At 36.4% G+C, this 20749-nt stretch overlaps 1 protein-coding gene across 1 annotated transcript in view; it reads left to right on the top strand.

Moving 5' to 3' along the window:
* ANKRD31 (ankyrin repeat domain 31) overlaps window positions 1-20196 on the top strand; it is a 64906-nt gene extending 44710 nt beyond the window's left edge. Inside the window, exons 21-24 of the mRNA XM_071425222.1 lie at window positions 449-1496; window positions 4758-4898; window positions 5489-5585; window positions 19424-20196. Of these exons, the coding sequence (XP_071281323.1) occupies window positions 449-1496; window positions 4758-4898; window positions 5489-5585; window positions 19424-19575 (1438 nt within the window). The 3' untranslated portion in view covers window positions 19576-20196. The remainder of the gene's footprint in view (window positions 1-448; window positions 1497-4757; window positions 4899-5488; window positions 5586-19423) is intronic.
* The last annotated feature ends 553 nt before the right edge of the window (window positions 20197-20749 follow it).

The following is a 20749-nucleotide window of genomic DNA, read 5'->3' as shown; positions in this document are numbered from 1 at the left end:
AGCTCATCCTGAACTCATTTTAAAAGACTCCAAAGGAGACTTCTGGGACATGGGATTCAATGTGCTACTATGATTTGTGGTAATAACAGAGCACTTGGTGATATACTACAGGCATAGTTTTGGTTCTTTGAATTAAAGGTGGTATAGAAGTATAAATTCTGTGAATTAAGGAGTGGTATAGGCAAGACTATTTCCGACGTTTTGATGATTAACATTCTAATTCTATGGGATTCCCACCTGCATCTTAATTCTTGGGATTCTGCACTTCATTGTTCATAAACCTGGAATTTTAACATTAAACTTCATACATGATAAAAATATTGTTCAAATTTTAAATGTTGGCAGATTTTAAATGTTGAAACGTATTCTTGTTCTTTGTTATGTCTATTAACTGTTTTAATTTTGTATCTACAGTAACTACAATGTCTTTATTTTTTATTTTTTATAGGGCCTCAGTGGAATCATTTAAAAAAGGTGCACTAAGGGAACAATTAGTTAACCTTGCTTCTAGTCAAAAGAGCTTGTTGACTGTTGCCCAAAACCAGGAAAAATTAGTGCAGAAATTAAAAAATTACAGAAAAACAAAGAAAATGTTCAATTCATCATCAGAGAAGCAAATCTCATTTCATGGAAGTGATACAATTCAAAGTTTAACTGCTAATGAAATAATGTGTCCTAATACAGTAACATTTAGTATGGGGCTTGATGCCAGCAGGCCTAATGGAAACAGAGTAGAAGCACATGTCTCTTTAGAAAATAGATTTTCAGCTCAGGAATGCATCCAGCATCCACACATCTGCTTGGATGAAACAGGAGCAAATAAAGAAGCAATTAGAAGCAAGGAGGCTTCTGATCATGCTTTGGCATCTGGAAACAGAGTAAGAGAATATGCCTTTGACAACATGTCAAAGCTGACTAATGCTGCAGAAGTGATGACATTGTCTTCAGAACCTACTATTTCCACTGCTAAAATAAAGTGCTCACAGCCAGAAGACATTGATTGTGTAGCAATTGTAGGACAAAGAAACAGGTCTTTAAATCGCACTTCAATGACCAACACATTAAATATTGTAGAACCCCAAAGCACTGTTGTCGGTAAGAAAGTCTATCAGACAACCCGTCACTGCAAGCAGGTTCTTTCACATGAGGATCTGCACAGATATGTGAATAAGAAAGAAGCTTTCCAGCAGCAACAGCAGCCGCAGCAAGAAACTTTATTAGCGTCTACCAAGAGCTTCTCTAATACTTTGCAGCAAATGGTCTTTCAGAGTAGTGAGAATTCATTTAATGCCAACCTGATGCTTACTAATATTTCCTCAAATACAGACTCTCCAGCAAATATCAGTGAGAAATCTTCACAGAGTTATGGTAATCAGGAATGGGAACAAAACCAAGTGAGATATGGATGGAAGAGTAAGAAAAAAAATCAGTTGATAGATCTGCTTGAATTGGGAAGAATAAAGCCCGGAGAAAATGTTTTAGAATTCAAACTGCAGGTAATTGTTGAGAAATTATATTAGTAATAATATTAATATTAGCGGATAATAAAAATGCCCCCCACACTAAAACAGGAAAAAGCAGTTCTCATGGTTTCATCTGCTTCTTCAGCACCAACTAGTGCGTGTTTTTATTCATTGGTTATAGATAACTGTTCATGAGTTTAAAAGGAAAATTATATGGATGAAGTCTTCTGTCAGCCCATAATTTTAAGACCCAGAATATTGCATAAGTAAAATTTGTGTTTAACTTTGCATTACCAGTTTGCTAATATTTCTTATTGCTAGAACCAGAGTGGAATCTTTGGCTGATCTACATTGATTTTCATGAAAATCTACATGATTTTCATACTGGAAGGAGCAGGAATGTGATTGTCGTTATGACTTAATGTCATTCTTGGAAACAACTGTCAAGTCCCTCAAATAAAAATGTGACATTTGGATTTTGTAGTGCTGTGATAGGCATGAACACATGCAAAATTCCTTGCTTACATGCTTGCTGATTCCGTAAGCATACAGTATGGTATGAACCATATTTAAAAAAAAAAAGAAACCCCTCTTTTTTAATATAAAAGCATTTCCCGTCCCTCCAAATAAAGAGCAGATTTTCACAACAGCTACTAGGGACCTGGCTTAGTATTGAGCATATGAGGGAATCATTGACTGAATTCTGAGATGTGAGCTACTGTCATGATTTGACACTAGCCAAATGCCAGACATCCACAAAAGTCACTCACTTGCCCTCTCCTGCCACAGCTGGGCAAAGGAGAGAGAAAAATTCAGTGAAGGCTTCATGAGTTGAAATAAGGACCAGGAGAAAACACTCCAAGGGCAAAACAGGCTCAACTTAGATGTACAAAGAGAATTTATTGCTAACAAAATCAGAGGAGGATAATGAGAAGTAAAAATAAGCCCTTAAAAAACACCTTTTTCCCCCAACCCCCCCTTGCTTCCTATTGACAGTACAGGGAGACTGAATTTTGGTGGGAATTTTGGTCAGTTCATCACTCAAGGTTTTCTTCTGTTGCTCAGGGAGAGGAGTCCTTCTGCTAGTCATGTGGTCCCTCCCACAGGACACAGTTCTCAGTGAACTTCTCCATTCCAGTCTGATGAGCAGCAGTCCTCCCAGACTGCTGCAACCTGAGTCCCTCCCACAGGCAGGCAGTCCTCCCAAAACTGCTGTGGGATGGTCACTCTTCCACGGGGTGCAGTCCTCCAAGGACAAGGCTGCTCCAGCCTGGAAGCAGGGCCCTCTCTCTCCATAGAGTCTCCCACTGGACCACAGCCTCCTCCAGGCATCCACCTGCTCCAGCATGGGCAGCTGTGAATCTCTGCATCCCCCATGGATCCCCATGGGCTGCAGGGGCACAGCTGCTTCACCATGGTCTGCACCATGGCCTGCAGAGGAATCTCAGCTCCAGTGCCTGGAGCACCTCCTGCCCCTCCTTCTCCACTGACCTTGGAGTCTCCTTGTTGTTTCCTTCACACGTTCTTACCTCCTCCTCTTCTCTGGCAAGGAAGAACTCTATCCATTTTGTTTTGATTTTCTTCTTAAATATGTCATAAACAGGGGCATTAACAACATCTCTAATTGGTCCAGGCTTGGCCAGCTGCATGTCCATCCTCAGAGCCACCAGGGATTGGTTCTGCCAGACATGGAGGAAGCTTCTGGCAGCTTCTCACAGAAGCCGCCTCTGTGGCCGCCCTCTGCTACAATAAACCAGGCTGTGCAAAACCAACACAGCTAGTTAATTTCCAGGGCAGCATATTGACAAAATATGTAAAGTTCTTTTCAGCCAACTCACCAATTTAATTAATGTAGAAAGAACTCCTTTTCCTACACCTATAATCTCAGGAATGGTTTTCTGCTGAGAGCTGCCATTTTGTGTGGTCTTGTATTCTTGATCATAGGGTAGTGTAAGTCACAAGGCTGTATATCACGCCATATGATAGGTGTGGGGACGTGCTTCTTTTTTTTCAAGAACATGTAATATTTGTTTGAACTGCAAGATGACTAAGTGGAAGGATGAAAAATTCAGTATTCCTACTGTAATTTTTCAAGACAGTTGTGTGTGATAGCAGCTTGGTACACATAGATCCTACGGAATTATAACCCAGTGCTGCAGGTACTAGTATTTGGCATGTAGAGAAGTCAGTGATCTTTACTAGAATGAAAATGACACTCACTTATGTCTTGGAAGATGGTGCTATGGAAATCGAAATTTAGAAGCCAGTGTCTGTTGCATTGCAAAGATATGATCAGTAAATTTCCCTTCTTTATCATTATAGAGATGTATTTGATGACAACATACAGCTGGTGCATAGTCCTTACTTAGGGTTAGCTTTGGGCAGGGAGAATGCAATTGTTGAATACTGTAGACCTAGGTTGTGAAACTCTGAACTTAGGAACTCGGTTGAGTGCTCATTGAAATATTTGGGTTAATTGTCTCTGTTTAATTCTTAAAGCAACCCCAAGCCAGTGGATATGGTAGGACATGGTTCAGTATTTTCTGGTGCGTCACTCTCTTACTTGGATTGTTTAACCTTAGGAATGATAAGTGACCTTACTAAGTTCTGACAGAGTTGATCAAGAGTTAATCGTTGCATTACTTAGCTGTGTTAGTCAACGGAGGCCAATATGACAAAACCATGACTTACTCAGCTATAAACAGCCATAACTTGTGCTTATGGGGAGGTGTAAATGTTTGCAGAACTGGGCCATATTAACATTATGAAAGAGGCATTAACAGTAAGTTTGTTTGTACTTAATTTTGCATAAGGTAAGGCTGTTAGGTTCCTCCTAAAACATGTAAGTCATATCCCTTGATATAAGTGAAATTTCTGTGCAAATATGTTTTATGTTTGACTGGTTGCTGAAACTTCACTCTGACATATATGTACCTCATATAGCAGTTTCTTGTTGCACAGATTTGCCTCGTGTAACTGCCTGAGTTCACTGATGCACATTAATTTATTCAAAGCCTTGTTATGTGTAAGAGGAACTAAAATACAAATACAGTTCTGACAAACACACATAGGGAGATTTGTCCTCTGATAGGCTAAAGATTGTTATTCTGGTGGAATAAATCATCTTTATTTTGTACAGTTTTTGATAGAGGCATTAGATTACTTAACTTTTTTCCAGAGAAAAACAGAATTAGCTGCAACTTTTCAGCTATGTTGTTCTTTGGCATTTTTCATGTTTCAAAGATCTTACATTTGTTAATTTATTAATTGAAATTATTTCTTATTTTTTTTTAGGAATTTAGTCATAAAGCTACACTCTTGAAGAATGGCAAGATCAGAACCAGTAAAGGACAAATACTACAGAATCCAGTTCAGTGGGTTAAAGATCTACTAGGAAGTGATATTTCTGTGACATGGAAGTATGCATGGAATAAGGTAGGCCTGATTTGATTCCCAAAGTTAGCAATAATGAATGGCTGTAACAGGTTTCACTAATCTAATCTCCTTACTGTTATTAAAGCAAAAGAGGGTACAAGCCTGAATTTTAAATATCGTCTCACTTTTAATGAATGAGCAGCAAAGAAAGTGCTGTAGCTACATAGTTGTATAGTGATGAATTCATCATGAATGTTGAAAGAACATCGAATGCTCACACTGTAAGTTAAAAGGGATTTGAAAGAGTTGCTTTAAAGATGATTAAGACTGATAGAAAAAGCTAAAAGGTAGTTGAATAAAAAGGAACAAACTTACTGAAATATCAGGGTGTCATGCATGACTGTTGCAAAAATACTGGCAGAGTTTAAAGGGCATTACAGATGGGCTGTATTATGCTTGGGTTTTTTTTCAATTAGAATTCAAATTAGCATAATTTCTCCTTGATCTTGACAGATGCAGATTAGGTTTACAAGTGCATAAACTCAGTTTTAAAGAAAAGTGAAGTTTCTACACCTATCAGAAAAAAAAAAAAACAAACCCAAAAATACTAATTAAAACAATCAGTTATCCGTCTAGATTTCTTTTTACAGGTTACATATCTTGGGACAGAATTGTCAAAATTTAGTGTTGGTGAAATGTCAGTTTCCAGCGACCTGGAGTTACCAGCACAGAAAGGAAATCCTATGGGTATGTACCACTTAAAATCTAATATTCGTCATAACTGAAAGCAGCAGAGAGTGATTTCTAAAGGACTTAAGGCCCAGAACCTCTCTTGCTTTCTAGTTTTTTTCTTGGGTATATGGTTATCACTGATCTTGATCTTGAAATGTAAGTAGTGCCAAATTTGTACACAAAGTCTAAAAAAACTACACTTCCATAAATTTGTTGTGTGAAGAGAATAGTTACTAATTATTTGGTTGTTATGTAAAAAAAAAAAAAAAGAGTAACACTTTATAATAGAATATTTCCTATAAAGTGAAGTTTTGAGTAAGCCATTTTAATATTTTTTTTATTCTATTGCCCAAGCAACACTAATAATTAGGAGGATACTTAATTCTCTAGAAATAAATAGTCAAAAGAAACAAAGTGCATTGATATGACAAAATGGCAGTGAACAATTTTTTCAGAACTGCTTAGCAAACTTAAGTACTTCAGTCTAATTTTGATAAGCAATGTATTCTTGGGGAAACACAAGTCCCTTTGACAGCCAGTTGTACTTGGAGTCCATAAAGCTTTTGGGCCTTTGGGGTTGTTTCTGTTAATTTGATAAGACACTCCATTTCATGTGAACTGGGATACCAGGGTTGGTCTGTTTTTAACATAATGAAAGTAAATTTAAAGATAACAGTTCAAAAGAACTAACTTGGTATTCAAATAACTGTGTTCTACTGGTATATGCTTTAGGCTAAGAGCTTCCAGAGGGTGAGTTTATTTTTCCTTGCTTCAGTAACTTCAGGTTATAACAGGTGTAAGTGACTTAGATCTGTATTTGGTTTCCAGACTTTTTGATAGGCCTTTGAAAATTTCACTAGTTCTTCTGAATTATTTGTATTGTGAAAAATTTATGATAAAGATTGTAACTTCTAGAACAGAGAAATCTATTTATTCAAAAACTATTCTTGACAAAAAAAAAGTCGGTCTGAAGATCAGCAAGTGTTTTTCCCAAGTAGTCCAGGGTCATCTGGAAAAGAGTATTTAAGGAAGTTTTTTGTGATATGTGATTTAAGATGACAGTAGCCACTGCCTAACCATTAGTCTTATATGGGAAGTTGAGGGAGAGCAAGTCAAAGTGTTCACAGTTTCAGTTCCATTTCAGATACTACATGGCGAGATATCTAGAACATTAAACAGTGCCTTAAATTGTTTCAGAAGATGATTAATCTGCAGTGTTGTTTTGTGAGTACAGTTCTGCTCATTGGACAACCCTCAAATGGTTTCCAAGCTCAGTTCATGAGTTAGCTTGTTCCAAGTGCCTTTTCCAACAGGCACTTTGCCTGCAGCCAGCCTGCTCAAAAGCAGAGGAAAGTTTGCTGGTGTGGATGTGAACTATTCTGTACTGCTTGCCTGTAGAGACAGAGTGCCCAGGCACTCTTCTATCTTTCTAATATGCTTAGGGCCTGTGTGTATTATATAGTAGAAGTTTTTTTCTGCTTTTCAGAGAACCAAACTTCTTTTTTACTTTTTGTATTAATGATTTTTTTTCTGTGTGTCCCAGAGCATTGTTAAAAAAAGAAGATTGGGGCCTGGGAATTTGAGCAATTTTGGAGGAGAATGCTATTATTTTTAATACCCCTCCCTCACTCTCCTTGTAGCTTCCCATACCTTGGCCCAGTGTTCATTGAGCTACTGTATGAAGAGCATGGAGAATTGGGAAGAAAATTATATATACAGTAGCTACACCTAGCCATCTTGGTGTAGAATAGAAAGAAGCAGCTACCAATGAAATTTTTGTACAGCCCAGTCTAGGAAGCGTGGCCTAGGAGCCTCTACCAAATCAAGGTCCTTTGGTGAGAAAAGAAGGAGTTACTGTTCTGTGGCGGCTAACATAAGAAATGGTCCAGTTTTTCAGCTTGGTTGAGATTTATAAGGTGCTTCAACGTTTATGCATCATCAGACTTCTAGGTACCTTAGGGGTGTTAGTGCAAAAACCTTGAAGAGCCCATGAAGTAAAGCAGTCCCAGACCAATGCAAGTATTTAGTAGAAGCACTAGAAATTGCAATTTTGGAATTGGTCATCTAAATCCTAACTAAATTTCATTTTATGTGTCTTCTTTGGGTTTGAGTCTTCAGTCTCTCCTAGGATCATGCTAGCAGAAAGCAAGAATTACTGTATTCAAGCCTGAGTGAAAAGTAAACATTAAGCAAATGAGCAGTACTCTTAGACTATCTGTATGCAGGAAAACAGAATAAACAGTAATTTTATAGCTTAGAATTTCTCCATGCTTTCTGATACTTGTCATAATGTTTGTTAAAAATGACCAAGGATAACAAGGATTCAGAAGCAGATGTCAGCTGAAAAACAGATTTAAGTTGTCAAGCAAATGTTGGTGTTAGGTATTTCACATTGAAATTCCAGCAAAGTGGCTTAAAAGAAAAGCTTATTCAGTTGTTACAGTAAGTGTGATGTGCACATTCATTTTGCAGATTGCTATTTCAGGAAGACAGTCTTTGGAAAACAGCATGACTAGTCCAATTGTTGTGCTCAGGCAATTCCTTACTGCCTTTAACAACCATTAGCCACCTGTAAAGATTAAAACAGCTCTTGTTCACCTTTAGTTCATGAAAGGTCCCAAAGTTGTATGGAAGAAGAGTGTTTTCAAGGGAATCCAAATGATTTCTTAATGGCTGAACCATAAGCTGTTTTGAAAGGTTTATGTTAGTGTTATTTGAGGTATGGAGTATTAAATTTTAAACTAAACTCAGGAGGAATGCTTAAAAGCAAGTGGGAAAGTTGTGCTATGATTGTACGTGATATGGTGTGTTTCTGTTTTCCTTGAGGCAAGCAATGAAACACATACATTTAGTAGGCTACTTTTCAAGTTAGAGTTTTGCAGTGTCTGTTGTAATTTTGCCAAGGAAGATATAGATTAAAAAAAAAAACCAAAAAACAAGCCCCAATCCTCTTACAGCAGCAACTGCTGAGTTGGTAAAGGAGCAAAGGAAAGTTTACATGTGTTAGGTGATATAAGGCTAAGTGAAAATACAAAGAAACAAATTAAGAAAAATAAAAATCATAACATAACTTCTCTGTTCATTAAACCATCAGTGTTAAGAGATACTTCTTGTTCCTTGAACAGAAGTATCTTTTCATGGTCCCAGGAAAGAATTTTATCACAAGGAATCACCTTGTGATAAAGGCACTATCAGAATCCTGGTAGTGGCTCCATTGCTCAGCCTCTTGGAAGCTTTGACCTGAGTAATATGCAGCCAAACACCAATCCCTGCCACAAACATAAGTTGTGAGAGCTGTGTGCTGAAGGAGAAGCAGCTGTTGCCAGGGAATTTATGAGTGAGTGTTTTTTTAGCAGTCTAGAAAACCTAATGGTGGTTACAAGGGCTATGCAAGAGATATGAGAGGAAAAAGAAAAGCAGGTGGCATGGAATTGATTTGTGTGTGGGAGGGAAAGAGTGCTGGGGAAAAATGATTACACTCCTGAGGATTTAGATTAGATCAAAATGACCCAATAGTGGTGTTTTTCAGAGCTCAATATGGTCAACTCTCCTGTGTCCAAATTAGAAACATTTTGCTATTTTGGTGTAGTTAACAAAATAACTTCGTGTCATTTTGAGTACTCAGTTAAATGTCTCAAAAAAAAATAGCATGGAGAAATGTCTTCTGAATTTATGATACATGAGAAATATGATACATAAGCATTGCTGAATAATCTTGTGTAATCTAATTTAGAGGGTGGTGTGGAAATGCTTCTGAAGATGCTTTCACCTTTACGTAGTTGACCAAGCTTGTAACTTTGTGTTTTCAGTATTGCATTTTTACATTGATTGCACATTAAACCCCATCTGTAATACTTGTCTGATTTGAACAGTGCCTATTGCACTTCATTTGGTATTTTTGCCTCTATTGCCTGTGATTACACTATGGAGGGATGACCCTGACTCACCACAGTTCAAAGTTAGAGTGATAGCTCAAACCCCAGTGCCAGATAATACTGCACTGGTGAGGGTAACAGTGCCAAGCCAGGTCTGCCGTGGGAGGCAGTAAGGCAGAAAACAGAAGTGAATCAAGTCTTTGTCAGTTGTTGGAAACTAAAAGTGCATCCATATTTTAAAGCAGTTCTTAATGCTTCTGTACATAGGCCCTACAGCAACCTTGCAAGGATTAAGCTGAGAAACCTCTGGAGAAAATGCGTTGTTATCTTTTTTTTTCTTTAATAGAAGTAAACAGGCTTTGTATCTTAAATGGCAGGTCAGAATATTTGGAGGAAGGTGGTCTGTAAAGTTATAAAAAATAAATTCTGTAGTAGATGGCTACATTTATTTATATCAAAAAACCCAGATTGAACTGCTCTTTGATATTAATTGAAAAGTAACAAAGGCTATGGTTTATAGAAGTTATGTATCTCTGCTGAACAAATGAACAGCCAGATTGACATTTTCTCAAATATGCCTACTATTTCTGTTCTGCTTAGCAAAATAATGGTCTTGTAGCATATACAGTCATTGTCACCCTACCATCTAAGTGCTCAGTCCTGAATGGAAACAGTTACAGCAAGAGTGTAGAATTATAGTGTAGCAAAAGTAACCATTAACATACAGTAGAGATAATGCAAAATGAAAGATACATGTTATAAAAAATTGTTAAACTGTACATTTACAGTTGTTCCATATATAAATTTTTGTTCATACCTACTTTAATTACTCTATCAATTGAAGAAAAAAAGCTGCTGAACATGCAGTATAATATGTAAAAATTTATCCACCATCTCAGTTTTGACATCTCTGCCTTGTGAATCTCAAATATTTTCTGTGGAGGTCTAAATATAAGCTTCTCAATTTTCACAGTCTGACCATTTTTTAAAATAAACTGTAAAAAGAAAACTCCTATTTCAGAAGGAAATTCCTTTGCAAGCATCTCAGGATGAGTGCTTCAATAAGTCTCTTAAACGAAATTTTGTAAGTGCTATGAGAAGGCTCATAACCCATAGATGGATTTACTGCATTGGTTTGCCCTCTAGTTCTGTTTCCAAAGAACTAGGCACATACACAATGCCACCGCTGTTTTACTTTGTGCTACATCAAATCTGAAGGTAAAGCTCAGCTGTATAAGTTGGCTTTAAACTAGTTTATTTTGTGGGCTTTACTAGTCCTGGAAAATGATAGAAGGATAATCAATTTCAGTTTTCTTGATAGTCAGTTGTCCTCTCTTGTACACCAGTTTAAAGTTGTGATGCTGAAATGGCCGACTTAACAGGAGAGCATTTAAATCCACGTGAATCATTCCAGATAAATGAAACTTAGCTATTATATATGTCAGTTCCTAAACAAGTGTAAAATCAAGCTACTAGAAAACACTGCATGTGCATATTTGCAACAGTCTTCCATTATACTTTAAATTGTAAACTTTTCAGGACAGGGATCTCATATGCATATTTGAACCATTGAAGATACTTTGTAGCATAATCCAAACAACAAATTTAGCCCATTGCAAAATTAAATATTTTGTGCTGTAGTGTATTCTACATCAGAACCCTAGGTTCTGGTAAGGCTCAGACAGTTAGATCAGAAACTACTTTCACTAGAAAACTTTACTATTGTCTTCTTCGTGTTTTTGAAGGAAAACAGGAAAAGATGATGAATAACATTAGTGGTTGAAAAGTCAAGATGTAATAAACCCGAGTTTATTATTTCTGACAAAAATAGCATGGCTTAAGGAACTTGATTCTGTATATCTGAATTTTTTGGACTGGGTATTATTGAAGTAGTAGCTTATCATACTATTAATAATGGCACAGTGATGTGAAAGAGAAGTACTTGAAATATTTAAAAACCCCCAGTGAACAAACCATATACAAACAAAAACCAACACCCTGACGTCTCATATATGTTTTTTCTTCCTTACCTATAGTAGAATATTCATCAACTACACTATGTCCCCATTTATGTGACTCTAAAAAACAGGGAGATGAACTATATATTCTTTGTATCTTGTACTTGGAAAGAAAAGTGAGTTTGTAGACAAAAATGTCTATCCATACTATTTTTCAATCTTGGGGGGATTTCAATGTGCAGCTATTACACTGTTCTCTCTTCTTTATGGCTTATGGACAAAATACTTGAAAGTACTTTCAGAACTGTAAAGTTCCAGGCATTTGCATTATGTGCTTACATGCTTTACAAAGAAGTGCACAGTTCTGTCTGCAGAATTTACAAAGCAGTATTTTCTAGTAACTGCATACCTTGGCTGAGGTATAGGCTTCTCCTTCATCTTGCTTTCCAAAATCCTCTACCTGCTGTTATTTGACTGTCAGCAGGGTAGGAGGTAAAATGTCACATGATTGATTCAGACTTGAGCTATGTGGCTAGCAAGAGCCAAACAAAAATCACTTTTCAGAGGGACAAAAATTGTGGGTGGGCAGAGGGGGGTAGGGGAAGAAACAACTATCAGGGACTGCATGCCATGGAAACCAATTCTAAGTATCTGATGTGTGTATTTGTTACCTGTAAGCCAGATTTTTCTGACATTGGAAAATTACTTCAGAAGAAACCAGATGATACTGTGATTGCATAGAATCATAGGCTAACATAGGTTCAGTAGGACCTTTGGAGGTCTTCAGTCCAACTTTCTGTTCAAAGTAGGACCAGTTTCCAAATTAGATAAATTTGCCTTGTCCAGGCAAATTCTGCATATTTTCAGGGATGGGTATTCCTATGCTTAACCATGCTTAGGATGAATTTTTCCCCAGTATCTAGTTGGAAACTTGCTTGTTAAAACTTTTGCCCCTTTTTTTTGATACAGAAACTATGTTCTCCTAAGAAGTGCAGCCAGAGTACTTAAAACTGACTCCTAGCTGAGTGCTTTGAACATTGGCTTTCTGGCCTTTTTACTTTGTGAAACAAGTGGTAAAAGAATCCTTTGATAACAGACCCATCTTCTTACTTAATCAGGTGCACTATAACATTTTCATCTGTTTTGGTGGTCCTGTGGAGACTGAGAGAAGACTGAGACAAACAGAACTGTTGTAGATTATCTTCCTGGAGCACGTCTTTTCTTGTCTTACTTATGAAAGCAATAAATGCAAGGCAGTGTGAGGCACATCAGCCTTCAAGAGGCACTGGCTTCTGCCTGCTGCTTTGCTTTAAAGAAACAAGACAGACTATTTTGACATCACATTGGTAATATGAGGTGAAAATATTTAGGAGATTACCTGATGATTTTATCTTTGGAAGTGTTTGAATTTTATCGCTTTTTTATCTGGTTGGTGTTTTTTTCAGGAATCACTTTTAACAAAGTTACGACAAAGCTTTTAAACAAAACAATTCAGTCTTTCAATCACCTTGTGATAATAGTGTAGGAGAAGGCTCTAGAAGTTGTTCTGAGGTTGTACATAAAACTCAAAAAATAGCCGCTGTAGATTCTACCAGCGCATGAAAAACAGGAGCGGTTGGTTTTTCAAAGCACTGTTCTGACCTGAACTGAAACTTGATTTATAACTTATATCCTGTTTCATCCAACCTGCATTTCAGTCTGCTATAAACTGCAAGAATTTTAAAGTGTTCTGGTTTTAGTTACTCAAGTTTGGAGCTGGAACTTTTTATGCACTATCTTGGCACATTAATTTCAGGTTTTCTAAAATGGTTAGAAATAATGTTAGAGAACCATTTTCCTTTTGAATGAGTATACAAGTGAATCATTATATAATCAAGTCTACAACAATAACATAATAGGCTAAAAAGAAGGAATCATATGTTGGAAACCTACATCCACCTAGTCATACCAAGAAATAGTCTCCTCCGATTATTTTTAAAGCAATCTTTGCATCTTTTAAGAATGGATACTAGTATATGATTTTGTTGATGTTGAGTTCAAAATCATTAATATTGATATTTAAATACAGTAATGAACTTAATTGAGAAACTGAGAGGTCATCTGGACAGCTGTGTAAAAATATTTTTAATAGAAAATATTTTTTTAATAAGAGAAATGGAACCAGCCATTCTGTTTTATTTTAGAAGTACTTATTTTATTTTACTTATTTATAAATTCAGTCTTGAAGATAGATTCTTTTATGGGAGGATGTGCATAGTTCTCAGTATTGGCATGTATGTCAGTTATACTTCTCTCACCTTTTGGGGATAAAATCATTTTACATCTATAGCAAAAAAGAGCTAGTAAGATGTAAATTGTCATTTTGTGTCCCTGAGGGACTATTGAAACATTGCTGGATTTCTACAATACATTGGCGGACTTGACTTTGACACTTTGTTAAATGAATAATGTAACAATATATTGATGCACCAAGGTACCTGAAAAATAATAATTCAGTATATGTCACATAATAAGCATTTGTTACTGTGTAACAGCCCTATACCCCAGGATATGTAGGGAAAAAACCAGTTACTATATAAGAACATGATGTAGGCATAAGGTTAATGGAAAATAATATATTCGTATCACTTATCTGGGTAATGCTCTAAAGAAGCCTGTAAAGCAGTATTGCTGTTGTACATTTTTCAGACATTTAGAAACAGATGAACTATTAACTGTGTGTCTTGAAAAAGCATAACATCTTTAGGTTCATTTGTGGGATTAATACTTTCTACCATATGAAACATAATTTAAGAATTCAGCATAAACATTGAAACTGATGCTTTAGAATAAAAGGCATGAATACTTGGTCTCTAATCATACCTGCAAGTCCTTTTACTATGCAGACACAGTGCAACAAGAAAGGCCACTGTTATGGAACAGTTAGAAAAAAGAATCATTCTAAACACCTAGTATTTTTTCTGTTTTATGACATTGCTTTTGCCAATATACATAAACAGACCTTGAACTTCTGAGGAATACTATCCTTTATTGAGTGGAGAAAGAAATGTTTCTTTCTCAAATATACAATTTTATCTAGAAGGAATGGAATAAAATAATGAATTGTGAAAGTATGAATTAAATTCCACATTACTGCTATACAGATTTCAGTTATAGGCAGATGGTGAACTGAACCTATAGATCATCCATGACTCATCATGGATGATATGTGAAGAAAGAAACCATAAACTAAGATACTATCAGGAGGTGCACTATGTCCTTCTGACACTGTTATAGCTGTTCTATGAATGACCTGGTCATTATAGTCCATTAAGGAGCTTCCAAACTGAAATTATTTATTTATTAATATGATGCTATAAATAACCTTTGATTTTTTTCTGTAATTATCAATGCAAAAAAATGCAGTGTGCATGATTTAGGTCACTTGATAGATTAATTCTTGGGGAAAAGGTATTTTCAGCATTGGGATGGAGATGAACACAAAGGATCAAAATGCAGTTAGTCAAAATTTCTGCTAGCCTGTATCTTGTAGTGGGTGGACACCACTTTAACTTTAGGTGTCTGACTGATATGATTGATCTGTTCATTAGAAGAAGATGTCTCCTTACTGATTGGTTTGTAAGGACAGAGACTGTGGACTCCAGCATTTAAAAGAGAAAAAAAGAATTGACGTCTATATCATGTGAAGTGAATCAAGAACTCTGAGGAGACCTGAAAAAAGTTAATGCATTTAGAGGAAAAAAAATATTAAATTACTGGGAAAATATTGTGTTTTGTAAGATAAAGTTCTGGTCTTACAATGGCAATCTGTCCACACACATCTCTTTTTCCAAAATACCAGGTCTCAACCAGCTTTTCTTTCCATTTGATAGATCATGAATGCCAATTTTTAAAAACCTTAAGAACACAAAAGGCAGTTACTTGCTTTCAGTCAAGTCTCAGGAAAATATTAAGTGAAGTAAGTTCTTGATGTGTCTGTTACCGAAACCATTGATATATTCCAATCTTAGGAGAGAAAAAGAGCTATATGTACCAGGCCGTGTGTCTGGCTTAAAGGGAAATAAGGCATAGGAAAGCTTTAGTTTTGGTCTAAACTAGACAAAAGCTCATATTCCTCTAACTGAGATTTCTTCTTCTTCCTGAATAATTGTAGAATATAATGAACCAGTACCGTGTTGAACTGCCCTGGTGAACTTTTCAGCTTAATTATTAAATTTCAGGTGTTAATCCAGGTTCTAGTGTCCAGGTTCAGTGTAATAGGTAATGGGAACACTTAATCCAAAAGAAAAGTTATTTTCAAAATTATCACTAGCATGGGCAGAATTATTGTGCCTCAGTCCAGTAGTAGCCTTTCTTTAAAGATTCAGAAGGCCCAAAAATATTGTTTATATGAACTGCTGGCTTCATTTCTGAGGCCTTACTTGGTCTGAATAGACAATGCCTGTTGGAACTCTTGGGTTGTGACTGATCTTTTCTAAGTTCTTGAGGGGAGTGTGAATAAGGCCCAAGAAACTTGAAAGCACTTAAGACAGATTTTTGTTCTATTAATATTCCGCTGTGGCAGTTTAGATCAAACGCTGTCACCTTTAAGTGTGTTGTTCTTAGATCTTCTCTTTGTTTACGCATTTGTAGCCTGTGTCTAGGCTAGTTGTGCTGAACCAGATCCTTTTGAGTCTCAAAAGAATAAAGTCTCCTGTGGCTTTGCCACATACTGCAAATCAGTTCATCTTTCCCTCAGATCTGATAATCATCATTACGTGTTTTATAGTAGCATTTAAACTGGATTTACTGTAAATTTACTCAAATATATTGACTAAACTGCAAGAGCATTTAAATTATTTTACAGATAATTTACACCAGTAAGATAATTGTAAAATACATAACCCAGTTTTTGGATACTTCCTGTACTTTCTTGCTTGGGAAAAATACGGTAGATACTAGTGGGATTTTTAAGGCCTGATCTTCCAGGAGCTATTTGAATGATCAGAAAAAGGTGACTCTGCACTGAAGTGACAATTTTCTCTTCACTGACAAACACTTATGCAACTAGAGATTATAGTCTGACATTTGTGTAGTAGCCATTAATGGAAATTCTCCTTAAGTACAATTTTCAGATTCATAACAGCCACAGCAGACAAGGACTGCTAGAGATGCAACAAAATAGAAACACACGTTGAAAATATTTGCATGGTTTCAAAACTGTAAGACTAAAATGGATGCCTTCAAAGACAGAAGGGATATTGATAAGCTGGTTGGAAAAGCTGTCAAGAGACAACATATGTTTTCCCCATATTTATGGAAAAAAACCTCTCATTCTGATATTGATACTTTATCTTGCTGTTCCTGAAGATGATAGAAGACTGACAGAATAGGACAGCAAGGGTGGAAAAGCAGAGAAATGCCCTGCTTGTGTGTCTAAATTTACTAAGTTTGCTTCTGTACCTGAGGCACTGAGTTTTGGATAACAGTATAGGAACCTTTCTTGGCTGCTTACAGCCTCTAAACTGCCAGTCTTTTTAAAGAAGATTAGAGTTAAAGTCAGCAAAGTGCAGGAAGAAAACATCAAAGTGGGTATCAGAAGATTAAATATAGTAGCAAAGGGAGAGAGAAAGGGGAGAAAGACTTGAGAAAGAAAAATGCAAAGGAAAAGAAATCATTGGTGTCAGAGGAAGAAACACGGGAGCCAAAATACTGATTCATACCTACTTGGGAAAATTACTGTCTGGGGATATAGAAACTTTTTTTATCAAACACTGGTGTCAGAACTGAGAAAGGCAGCTTTAGGATGTATAAATTACTGTGGTTTTGCTAGATGTTGACTGTTATCTAAAATTACTGAGACATGGAGAATACAGAGATTAGATATGTTAATTGTTCACTTAGGTAAAGTACTTATGGTAGAATAGTGATGTTTAATCGACAACATGTTAATCCAGTAGGTAAAACATAAATTTAACACAAAGGAATCAACAAAGAAAGCTGTTATCTGCTGCTCAAGAAGGTGACTTCAATATATGTATTTGGTCTTATCTCTCTTACAATTCACATTTGAGTTGAGAATTTTTAGTCAGTAAGTTAAATCATTGCAGTACAGGAAGAGCCTTTCCAAAGTAAGAAAATAGCATCTTTTCTCTAATTATAATCTATCAATACAGGATGTTAAATTAGTTACAGGCTTTGCTAAGAATTTTCCTTCTTCTTACATACAAAATGTGGACATTTCAGAACAAAAAAAGAGCATTTTTTCAACTAGAGCAGGTTGAAATCATGCCTATCATGCCATTGTATACTCAGCATTAATGAAAATGTTTCATCTCAGTTTATGCCAGTTTATTTTCTTTTTAAAAAATCCCAGGCATACTTTAAGATCATTTTTACCTGAAGTTGTCTTTAAAACTATTTTGTGGTTTTTTTTATCCAAGCATTCCTTGTACCTTTACAACATCACTTCTAAAGGAGTGTGTAAGTTGGCTTCTTCTGGTGTGACTGACTGCTGCTTCATAAGCGTGAAGAGCGTTGTGATGTAACTTTCTGCATAGGTCTGATATGCAGCCTGCCCATCTTTGTTGCAGTCGGTGATACTTAAATATATTCCAGATATCAGATCATACATTTTATTCCATTATGTACTGTGTTATGTGTACTGAACATGCACTGAGCTTGTAAGACACACAAGACTCTATTTGCACCTCTGAACACCAACCTCTCTCTTCTAGTAGCAATTTGCTACTTGGCTGGCTTTGGGTGGTGTGCTCCTGGAACTCAGGAAATGGCAGGGAAATCATCACCAAGACATGGAATTAAAAGGTCTAACACCTGCATATGGCACTGTTTGTTTTAGCACTGGCACCAATGATGTTGTCCATTCAGTGAATTTATTTTGCTTCTTTGAATTGGTGTAGATGACAGAAATGAAAAGTGGTAGTAACAAAGAAAGACTCTTGGGGTGGCATATGATAGCCCAGTAATAAGCACAAGCTAACTGGCTAACTGGTGTCACTCCAAACATGTTTTCTCTGCCTCTTCACAAGGATTTATCTTGACTCATCTAATAATCCTGAAATAAGTATCCTGGTTTGCTTCTTGAGGACACTTGAATGTTGCTTGGACACAATATTTTGTTGCAGTTTGTTGTTTTGGTTTTGTTGTTGTTTTTTGTTTGTTTGTTTGTTTTTAAACAGAAACCATCTCCACTTTCATGAGAGTTCTCTCTCTTGACACTATCTGCTATGTGTAACAGTTGTGCCCTCGGTGGCAGTTTTCTGTATTGGGCTGGTTGTGGCAGCTCAGAAGCTGTGTTACTTTGTGCAAGGATACTGAAGGGAGAAAGCGGGGATGAAAGATGTACGAAAGCAAGTAACTCTGAAATCTGAAGTTCCGAGTGCATTTTGGAATCTGTGTTGTTATGGATCAATGTCTTCTAATATTTCTCACTGGTGGATCTTTACAATGTTACTTTGTTAGTGTTCTTTAACAGTGAGAAAAGTTCACCTTCTCCTGTACTGACAAAAGTGCTTTAAATTTATGCATTGCAATAGTTAAGTCAGTCCAGCAGATACTCAAATATTGAAAATACATATGTTCAGTCCTGCAATTTCTTCTGTACATGTCAGCACTTTATACCTTTTCACTAAGTTTTAGGACGGGCATTCTCTGTGAGAGATTCCTTATTTTGGGAAAGTACAATGAACATGCCTCTTTGTAGATATACTACATGAAATTCAAGCAGTACTGAAGAACAACTGCATTTTCCTATTATATAATTGGAGATGTCTGGGATGGCTAGCTTCCTAGGTTGGGCACCAGGAGGTGTAGTGTGGCCCTTGTCTCATTGAGGACTGGGTCTGAGTGAGACATACTGGTAAGATGTCATAAGTCTTACCCCACAAGATTCCTAGGGCACATTACAGATTCTTAGGGATCACTAAGACTTGCAAGGTTCTGACAAACTGCAAATACCTTTGTAGGTCATAGTGCCAGTGACTGCTTTCCATTAATCATTTGCATTCATTTTCAATAGGCTCTTCTGTCCAGTTCAACTCAGTGGAAAGCCTGACACATTTTCTTCAATTCCATGAGATAGTAATGGCACATAAAGAGGAGTTTCTACCATGCTCTGCAATGGAGAAGCACTGGAATTTCTACAAAGAATGCAAAGATTTTGGATTCTAAAGACTTCTTGCGTGCTAATGCATTTTTCTTTTCCATCACTTAAAAGTAAACATTTGAGCTTTTAGAACTAAGTACTTTGCTGCTGTCATTTTGATAAATTATTTGTCCAGCACTTGGGATGATGGAAAATTTGTTTGGGTAAATGAGGAACAGGGAAATACTTAGTAGCAGGCAAAGATAACTGTATAGAACTAAGTAATATTTACTCTTGTACTGCAAGATTAAGAAATGGGGAAATAGATAGGATTTACACACTGATGCTCATTGTGAATTATATTTCAGGTTGATTACTTTTAAGTTGAACTTTTTAAGTTGAACTTTTTAAAATTAAGTTTTAATTTCAGATTAAAGTAACTGCCCATGCTTGCTGGGACAGGACAGAAACAGACAGGCATCAGCACTCACAGTCACTTCTTACACCTAAACCTGGAACTGCTGTGGCTGAGGATGTGCTATCAGAAATGGCAGTGCATGTTTGTGTAGTAACATAAATTGTTAGGTTAGGCAAAAAATCAAGATGAGCAGCCTTGGAGATCATCATCAGTATTGCTTTATGTGGTGTATATATACATATATATATATATATATATATATATATATATATATATATATATATATATACATTTGAGAAGAGGAACAAGTGCTCAGAGAGGTTAAAAGAAGAATCTTAGCTGTTGGAAGTGCTCAGGAAAATTCCATTCATGTTCCAGCCAAATCTCTCTGATAGGCAGAAAATGTGCTGGCATATGACAGGAAATGCAATTAGCCTGTTTGTGGAACACGAATTTTTCCAGGTAACAGCATCTCAGATATTCATCCCAATCTCTGAGGGATTTCTTTTGTTTTAATTTTACAATGTTTGAATCTGCTTTAGCAGCATATTTGTAAGTTTTGACTGTTAAGAGAGTTATCTGCATTCAAGTGATATTCTTGCTCTTTCGTTCTTTGGATTATAAGAAGAGATGGGATAATAGTACCTGCTACTCCTAACTCCAGTGAATAGGATGGGAAGTATCTCCTGTTAATACATAATAAGCTATTTTGGAGTGTGAAGAGCTCTTCTGCAAAGATCTGATTAGTGTCTTAAACAGAAGTTGGTTTAGGGAAGTGAGAGGTGTCTGATATGCAGAGAGCTAGTACTCTGCCCTAGGATGCATGAGCAGTCATAGCCTGA

The sequence above is a fragment of the Agelaius tricolor genome, unplaced genomic scaffold, assembly GCF_023055355.1.
Source record: "Agelaius tricolor isolate 1412-34295 unplaced genomic scaffold, bAgeTri1.0.p SCAF_4, whole genome shotgun sequence".
Lineage (NCBI taxonomy): Eukaryota > Metazoa > Chordata > Aves > Passeriformes > Icteridae > Agelaius > Agelaius tricolor.
This window is presented reverse-complemented; position numbering and strand designations above follow the sequence as displayed.